The sequence below is a fragment of the Lolium rigidum genome, chromosome 5 (assembly GCF_022539505.1).
Source record: "Lolium rigidum isolate FL_2022 chromosome 5, APGP_CSIRO_Lrig_0.1, whole genome shotgun sequence".
In the NCBI taxonomy this organism is placed as follows: Eukaryota; Viridiplantae; Streptophyta; class Magnoliopsida; order Poales; family Poaceae; genus Lolium; species Lolium rigidum.
In genome coordinates this window covers 174,063,299-174,073,022 of record NC_061512.1, presented here as the reverse complement: position 1 = coordinate 174,073,022, position 9,724 = coordinate 174,063,299, and the positions used below count along the sequence as shown (strand labels likewise).

Genomic DNA, 9,724 nt, shown 5'->3' with positions numbered 1-9,724 from the left:
CTTTACCTAAACACTCGACGACCAAGTCATGGCGAGAGGCCGTGAGTAGGGACGAGGCACCATTGTACGCCGACTGGTCAGAGAGCTTCACCTTGCCAAGACCCTGAGATACATAGGCTGTTCTAGGTGCGAGGGGCCATCACGGAATGCAAATGGCGGTGGAGGTGGCTGTGGCAGATGGGCTGGCTTCCTACTGCGGCGGGATGGGTGAGGCAAATCGACGGTGGCTATGTGGTATTTCTAGGCAGCGGTTGCCAGACTGGACGACGCCGAAGCGAGGGTGGTGTGGCGGCGAAGTTGCAGGAGAGAGGGCGATGGTGAAACGACTTGAGTCGCTGAAAAGTGGAGCCTGTCCATCTGTTTCAACATGGCACGCGTACCGGCATCCGTGTGCCGGGGGCTCCTATAGGCCACGTGCTGGTATGGCGCCGCACAACCTTCTCTACCTTTTGTGCCAGGCCTGTATATTTTCGGGTTAACTTTTCTGTAAGGTTTATTTCTGTTATTCCGCCTGATTTTTTTTGTTCTGTCCGGTTTTCCAGGTTTATGCCTGGTTTTATGTTTTTTTAGGGGATGCCTGGTTTTATGTTGGCAATACAGCTCATCCGGCCTGCTTACCTTTTTTTTTATGTTCATATGAAGCAAGAGTCTCTGTTTAATTTGGAATCTAATCGAATTTCCAATCCGGACCATGTATGTACATCCCGTCTAATACTGTATACTAATTTGTTTCTAGAAGGGTTTGTACCAGCTTATGTATCGTAACAGCACATGAATCTAACTTAACTTATCTCCATATTTAACCCGCGCAGCTAGACCCAAGCCGTCTAATACAAGGCGCGAGTTCGCCGCGTCGGAACGCCGAAACGAATTTCGTTTCAAAACCCTCGTGTACAACTTCCGTCGACCCGCCGTCGTCACGGGGTACGTCAGCTAGCGGCCTCCTCCTCCATCGTCGTCGGCTCCACCACTGTATATAAGTGTCAATCTCTTTCTCCTCCTTCTCCAACCCGTGGCATCTCATCTGTAGCGCCAAGAAAGCAGCCCCGCACACGAGGGGGATAGCAACAGCCTCAGCGTCCCACTCCTCCTTGTCGGGGTCGACCCTCTTTCTCCGAGTTGCCGGCGGTGGCGCCGCGTTAGACAGATAGTTGGATAGATGGACGACGCCGGCGAGATACACGCCTTCGGGCGCAGCCTGCGGCAGGAGAGCACGGTATGGTCGCGCGGCGGCGACGACATGTTCTCGCGGTCGTCGCGGGACGAGGACGACGAGGAGGCGCTGCGATGGGCGGCGCTGGAGAAGCTGCCCACCTACGACCGCGCCAGGACGGCGGTGCTGGCCATGCCGGAGGGCGAGCTCAAGGAGGTGAACGTGCAGAAGCTGGGCGCGCAGGAGAGGCACGCGCTCATGCAGCGTGTCGCCTGGGTCGGCGACGAGCACGAGCGCTTCCTCTCCAAGTTCAAGGACCGCGTCGACAGGTAAGGACCTTTAGTTCAATCCTTACCCTGAGAGGATAGGATACCATGTACTGAGATCTCGACTGATCGATATTCCTTCACCTGTGATGTTCGTCAGAGTCGGTGTCGAGCTGCCGACGATCGAGGTGAGGTACCAGAACCTGAACGTGGAGGCGGAGGCGTACGTTGGCAGCAGGGGCCTGCCCACCATCCTCAACACCTACGCCAACGTACTGGAGGTATGTCGCCCTGCTGGCTGCTACCCTGCCTATCTGTTGCTGGAGATGACTGATGACATAACTGATTGACGCTGACTCCTTTCGAACGACGATTGGCCGATTTGACCACCCAAAGTCGTTCTTCTCTTCTATATTTGTTATTGTTATTACTCCTACTACTACTCTGGCCAACATCATAAACATGTCACCCACACACTTGTTTATTCATCTTTCCAACGGTACTCAGTACTGACAATCCAGACTAGTAGGAAGCTTGAGAAGAGCTTCGAATATTATGGCCACTGCAAATCCAACAAAAACATATGAGAAAATAAATAATCTGCCCACTGGTATATGCAGCTTCAGCATTAATCCTTTCGAATTGCAGTCATCCGGCTTTCCTTTCTGTCTGCATAATATGGGTGCTGACATAACTGATTGAAGTTGACTCCTTCCCAAAGAGGATTGGCTGATTTGACTACCCAAAGTCGCTCTTTCCTTCTATTTAGTTTAGCCCTCTGGCGAACATCACAAACATGTCATCGACACACTTTGATGGTATTTTATTCTCTTTTGCGGTGCTACCTGGTACCGACAACTTATAGATACTTAATCAGAAACAATGCTCCTAAGTGCAAACAGAGTACGACGAGAACATAAAGCTTCCTGATTGAAGCTTCAAACATTAGGATCACTGCAAATCCAGCAGACCATACAACAAAGAAATAATCTGCCCAACTGGTCTATCCAGCTTAAGCATTAGGATTTATATATAATCTGCACGGAGTTCCATTGCAGTCAAATTTACCTTTACTCTTTATCACCGCACAATATGAGTACTGACATAGTGGTAATCGTCTTCAAACAGGGCCTGGCAAATACTCTTCACCTAACACCAAACAGGAAGCAGAAAATATCAATCCTTCACAATGTCAGTGGAATCATTAAGCCTCACAGGTAAGCTCTACACATAATGTCACCTCTCAAAATCCTATTCTTTGAATTCTACCTTATCCATTCTATTCTTTTTATTAGGATGACCTTGCTTTTGGGTCCCCCTGGTGCCGGAAAAACCTCGCTGCTTTTGGCCTTGGCTGGAACTCTGCCTTCGAGTCTTAAGGTAAACCTTTTTTTCCCAGTTGTTCTCTTTTTCATGAAGGTACTTGTTCTGTTCTTCGGTACGCCGTGATTAAAACTTGCTAGAACTAACATGAGGAAACCTTGCAATGACAAAAGATGTCAGGGGAAATAATTTACAACGGGCATACCATGGACGAGTTTGTGCCGCGGAGATCAGCAGCTTATGTTAGCCAACATGATCTGCATATGGGCGAACTGACTGTCCGCGAGACAGTCAATTTCTCTGCGAAATGTCAAGGAATTGGTCACCGCTTTGGTAAGAACTGGGAAAAAAATGGAGAGTTCAAAACTCATCACAGTATCATATTTCATTACATAACTTTAATTTTCTACAACATGATCAGACCTGCTAATGGAGCTATCAAGGAGAGAAAAGGAAGAAAATATCAAACCGGATCCAGAAATAGATATCTACTTGAAGGTGCAGTGCAGTTGTTACATTTCATAGAGTAGTTCTCTTTATTCAGTGTTTCAGTGGAAGTTTCAATAAAAAGTCAGACGCACATTAATATCTCGTTTTTCTTATGTAGGCTGCTGCAACAGGAGAGCAGAAAGCCGAGGTGGTCACAAATCACATACTAAAGGTGCATGCGAATCTGCCACTTATTTATAGCTCTGTTCTAATTACATTGAATCATACAGTTATAACAAGAATACTACTCGTATCAAGTTTCTTTCCTAAGTTTGCCAAGAATTCTAAAAGATGAAAAGTTATACATTACTGATTTTTTAAATTTCCATTTGAATTATTGAAGATCTTGGGGTTGGATATCTGTGCCGACACAATCGTAGGCAACAATATGTTGAGAGGTATATCCGGAGGGCAAAAGAAGAGAGTAACAACAGGTAAATATAGTATGAGAGTAACAAACATACCAGATGCCACGTCTTATGGAACTAAATTGCATTTTGTTCATGCGACATGGTTTTGCAGCTGAGATGCTTGTAACACCAGGAAGAGCCCTTTTCATGGACGAGATATCAACTGGACTAGACAGCTCGACAACCTTCCAGATTGTGAACTCCATCCGGCAAACAATTCACATTATTGGTGGAACAGCAGTCATCGCGTTGCTACAACCTGCACCAGAGACATATGAATTGTTTGATGATATAATTCTCCTCTCAGATGGTCAGGTTGTCTACAATGGCCCTCGAGAACATGTGCTCGAGTTCTTTGAATCAATGGGATTCAAATGTCCTGAGCGAAAAGGCGTAGCTGACTTCTTGCAAGAAGTGAGTTTCATCAAATTTTTGTCTCAAGCTTTCTCCAATTATAGATTTATTTAAAAATGCATTAATTAATGTTTGCATCTTGAGCAAAAATATGGCAAGCTGCAAAACTGATGGTTGTAGAAAACTCTGTCATACTAAGTTGCTTTTTTCTTAATACCAGGATCATAATTTCCTACAGTGTTGAATTGCAACTGACTATAATTGAAATTTTGATAGGTTACATCAAGGAAAGATCAGGGACAATACTGGATAAACAGTGACGAGACATACCGATATGTTCCGGTTAAGGAGTTTGCGGAGGCATTTCAATCTTTCCACGTTGGTCAGGCTATAAAAGTGAGTTAGCAGTCCCATTTGACAAGAGCAGGAGTCATCCTGCAGCCCTGAAAACATCAAAATATGGTGCCAGCATGAAGGAACTACTCAAAGCTAACATCAACAGAGAGATACTGCTCATGAAAAGAAACTCCTTTGTGTACATATTCAAGGCAACTCAGGTGATGATTCTAAAACAAAATCAACAGAAGTTCCACTCTAATTTATTTCATTGTTATTCAAAAGTATAAAGTTACCATATGATATCTTATTATTTCTCTTTATTCTTCAGTTGACAATCATGGCAATCATAGCAATGACCGTCTTTCTGCGCATCAATATGCATCATGACTCAGTAACAGATGGAGGGATATACATGGGTGCTCTCTTCTTTGGGATCTTGATGATCATGTTCAATGGTTTAGCAGAAGTAGGTCTAACCATTGTAAAGCTCCCTGTTTTCTTCAAGCAAAGAGATCTTCTCTTCTTTCCAGCATGGACATACAGCTTGCCGTCATGGCTCATTAAGACCCCCCTGTCCTTACTCAACGTAACGATTTGGGTCGGCATAACATACTATGTCATTGGATTTGATCCCAACATACAGAGGTAAGGGGGTAAATTTTAACATACACTAATATTTTCAACATATCGGGGAAGCTAACGAAAACAATGCAATGCTGCAGATTTTTTAGACAGTTCCTGCTGCTCTTATTAATGAATGAGGCATCATCTGGACTCTTCCGCTTCATCGCTGGCCTTGCAAGGAATCAGGTTGTTGCAAGCACCATCGGCTCCTTCAGCATACTTATTTTTATGCTCACGGGTGGATTCATCCTGGCAAGAGGTATGCAAAAGTAGCTAAGCTGATGTCCCACACACTATGTTTAAAGTTTGCAGCTAAGAACACCTGGACTAAATTGCCTAAGTTCAGTTGCTTTTTCCACATTGGATGTGGTATTTATGCATCATAATTTTAACCATTCTTTTGATTTAACAGAGAATGTGAAGAAATGGTGGATATGGGGGTACTGGATATCTCCCCTTATGTATGCACAAAATGCTCTATCGGTCAATGAGTTCCTAAGTAACAGCTGGAATAAGGTAAAGAGACATTTATGAAACAGTATAAACAATCATCTTTCTGAGTATGTGTGGCTAAAGCATATTTTTACTGCTATACTACAGACAATCCCCGGTACCAATAAACCACTTGGAACTCTAGTTCTAGAATCTCGTGCGATTTTTCCTGAAGCCAAGTGGTACTGGATTGGCGTTGGTGCATTGCTTGGATATGTGCTGCTATTCAATATCCTCTATACCGTGTGCCTCACCTTCCTCGACCGTGAGTCGGAAATAACTTTTATTTTATATGCCAATGGATAGCTAATCCTGCAATTTTGTAAAGAAAGCTGTACATTATAATCTTATATTCTCCGATCCGCAGCATTTGACAGCAACCAGCCAACAATATCTGAGGAAACAATGAAGATAAAACAAGCTAATCTCACTGGTGAAGTCTTAGAAGCATCATCGAGAGGACGGGTTAAGAACAATACTATAGCATCTACAGGTACTTGCTGATTCTATATTGATAAATCTGAGAAAGATATATTGATATCTGGGAAAGATATAAGATAATGCCAAGTGGCAAAGAGCAATGGTATGACCTCCCAGCCTGATAGTTAAGGTATAATTTAAAATTAACCCTTGCATATGTTCAACAGATACTGCTGACTGGAGCAATGAAGAATCAACTTCCAACAATGCAACAGTGAATTCTAGTCCAGGCAAAAAAGGAATGATTCTCCCGTTTGTACCTCTATCCATCACATTCGAAGATATAAAATACAGTGTAGACATGCCACAGGTATTTTCTTTGTGGAAATTATTAGAAATACAGATATGCCCAATATGTAGAGCATATATGAGTGGAAACATCATGCATAATTCCTTTATCCTACAAAAACTGTAGGAAATCAAAGCACAAGGTGTGGCAGAGAGCCGGCTGGAACTACTAAAGGGTATCAGCGGTTCATTTAGGCCAGGAGTACTTACAGCTCTTATGGGTGTCAGTGGTGCTGGTAAGACAACACTGATGGATGTGTTGGCTGGACGGAAGACCAGTGGATACATAGAGGGCAACATTACAATCTCTGGCTATCCAAAGAAGCACGAAACTTTTGCTCGTGTGTCAGGATACTGCGAGCAGAATGACATCCATTCACCAAATGTGACCGTGTACGAGTCTCTTGCATTCTCTGCATGGCTCCGGTTACCTGCCAACGTTGATTCTTCAACAAGAAAGGTTTGCAAGGAACAGACAAATTTATTTTTTAGATATATATTTTCATAGTATACAAGCATATATATCATAAAAGTATATTAAACATGATTAAATGAAAAAACCATATCTACTGACTACTTTAACACATGAAACCTGGCGTGCAGATGTTCATTGATGAGGTCATGGAGCTAGTAGAACTTTTCCCCTTAAAAGATGCATTGGTTGGATTACCTGGTGTTAGTGGATTGTCAACTGAGCAGAGGAAAAGACTGACAATAGCAGTGGAGCTGGTCGCTAACCCTTCTATCATTTTCATGGATGAACCGACATCTGGACTTGATGCACGAGCAGCAGCCATTGTCATGAGGGCAATAAGGAATACCGTAGATACAGGAAGGACAGTTGTTTGCACCATTCACCAACCAAGCATTGACATATTTGAATCTTTTGATGAGGTACTAATATAGCGCCTACATATATTAAAGAAGAAAAAAGTACAGTGACACATGGGCAGTTCATACTGTTTATGTACCCTTCTAATACCTGATGGTCATGCGTGTCTATGCAGCTCTTCCTGATGAAACGAGGAGGTGAAGAGATTTATGTGGGTCCACTAGGCCGGCACTCATGTGAATTGATCAGTTATTTTGAGGTGATGAAAGATAGCATAAATCACTGTATGTTTCCATATGTAGTCTCGTAATGTTCTGAAATGTTACTGAACTGCTTTGCGTTGTTTCTAAACAGGCTATTGAAGATGTCAGAAAGATTAAAGATGGCTATAATCCTTCAACATGGATGCTGGAGGTGACTAGTGCAGCGCAAGAACAGATAACTGGGATTAGCTTCAGTCAAGTATACAGGAATTCTGAACTATATCGGTAGGTTTCTGGTTGCATTACTTCATAGTTTAATAACAAAATCCAATGAAATGGTGAAGAACTATTAACATATGCAACTTCACAATCAGTATTTTCTTCAGTATGTTTAAACTATTAATTAAGAGGGCAGATCTCTAAACTACAGAAGAACAGCAAATATGCATTATAGGTGGCCCATTGTAAAAGCATGTGATAATACTAGTATGTCAATTTGTTCTTCCGCAATTGAAGTTTCAAATATCTAAAATGTGCACGAATATTGTTGTTTTTGTTGCATTTCAGGAGGAATAAAAGTTTAATAAAGGAGCTAAGTACACCTCCTGAAGGTTCAAACGACTTATCCTTCCCAACGGAGTACTCACAAACCTTCCTCACACAATGTTCTGCTTGCCTGTGGAAGCAAAGTCTGTCATACTGGAGAAATCCTCCATATACTGCAGTCAAATTCTTCTATACTACACTAATTGCGCTATTGTTTGGAACAATGTTCTGGGGCATTGGAAGAAAAAGGTAATATAATATATAATAAAAGAAAGCATACAAAATTGTATATGTGATATTTGTTAAGGAGACTACCTACGGTTGTCACCTTTCTAATTCACCAGAAACATTTTACTCTTGCAGGCACAGTCAACAAGACTTGTTCAATGCCATGGGTTCCATGTATGCCTCAGTTTTGTTCATGGGGGTGCAGAACTCGGCCTCAGTTCAGCCAGTTGTGGCTGTTGAGCGCACAGTCTTTTACAGGGAAAGAGCGGCCCACATGTACTCACCTCTGCCATATGCATTGGGACAGGTAGATTTTCATTGCATTAATTTTCATCTTTAGGTATTACTATAAACAAGACTAACGAGTCCAACGATCAAAAGGCATGGCATTTTCAGCTAAAGCATCCTAAATAGGTGCAAGTATGTACATATGAGGCTTGATAAAAAGATTTAAGATAACTTTTACAGACACTACTGATAGTTAAACCAATTACCCAAGTAAGTGGAAAGCAATCGTAAAACTATATGACCACTAACATCTAGTTTCCCTTTCAGGTTGCAATTGAACTTCCATACATCTTTGTTCAATCATTGATATATGGCGTGATAGTATATGCTATGATTGGCTTCGAGTGGACAGCTGCCAAGTTCTTTTGGTACCTGTTCTTCATGTACTTCACTCTAGCTTACTTCACATTTTACGGAATGATGTCGGTGGGCCTGACTCCGAACTACAACGTTGCCTCCGTTGTTTCCACGGCATTCTATGCTCTTTGGAACCTGTTCTCGGGATTTATTACACCAAGAACTGTAAGTATACCATTTGTTTTCAGTGTCTAACTTCATATACTTCTACTTCTATAGAGAAAAAAAACTAAAACCAGTACCAAACTTTTTTTCCATCTTTTCCTAATATTCTGTAAACTGGCTACTTTTCTCAACAGAGAATTCCGATATGGTGGAGATGGTACTACTGGCTCAGCCCTATTGCATGGACACTCAACGGTCTGGTCACTTCACAGTTTGGAGATGTAACAGCAAAGTTCGAAAGTAACGGCGTGCAGGTGTCCGAGTTTGTAGAGAGCTATTTTGGGTTCCACCATGACTTCCTGTGGGTAGTCGCTGTGGTGGTCGTCTCATTTGCAGTTCTCTTTGCTTTCCTCTTCGGGCTATCGATAAAGCTATTCAACTTCCAGAAGAGATAAGTGACCAAGGAAGACATATCCAAGGTTGGTCAAAGCCTGCTAGCAGAGACGTTACAATAGAGGGATAGGTCCTTGTAGTTGTATTGCATATATGTGAATACTAGCATAGCATTAATCTATGAGAACACAATGCCTAAACTAAATGTACAGTGACAGTGCACATTGTGCACTATGCCTCTGAAGTTCAGTTTTGTAAGTTGTATATAAATCAAGTGAGTTTTCCACTCTGATAATTTTCTCAACAAACTTTGAAGCGCTCTATGTACTCGAAATTTAACCAATTGAACTGATACAGATACAGAACTTTGCACAAGATGTCACAAATTGCACGGGAAAACCATATAAGAATACGATACGAAACTAATGAGTTTTGTTTAACCGATTCAACTAAAATGTGGATACCAGATTAACTACTCCATCAACGGAGTAGACAAGAACTCGATCTACAAAGCGCAAAATCGCTCCCACCATTTCATACGACGGAAGCATCAA

The 9,724-nt window shown here is 42.3% G+C and overlaps 1 protein-coding gene across 1 annotated transcript; it reads left to right on the top strand.

Moving 5' to 3' along the window:
• Positions 1-1,022: 1,022 nt before the first annotated feature.
• LOC124652325 (ABC transporter G family member 53-like) lies at positions 1,023-9,478 on the top strand. The gene is given in 25 exon segments (XM_047191348.1): positions 1,023-1,482; positions 1,580-1,700; positions 2,548-2,636; positions 2,715-2,799; positions 2,916-3,075; positions 3,164-3,240; positions 3,350-3,403; positions 3,575-3,665; positions 3,754-4,055; positions 4,272-4,386; positions 4,389-4,552; positions 4,663-4,979; positions 5,057-5,217; positions 5,371-5,474; positions 5,559-5,715; positions 5,818-5,943; positions 6,098-6,240; positions 6,346-6,678; positions 6,822-7,112; positions 7,226-7,309; positions 7,405-7,538; positions 7,821-8,048; positions 8,163-8,334; positions 8,583-8,837; positions 8,972-9,478. Coding segments are annotated over 25 exon segments (4,347 nt in total). The 5' UTR covers positions 1,023-1,159; the 3' UTR covers positions 9,233-9,478.
• Positions 9,479-9,724: the final 246 nt, after the last annotated feature.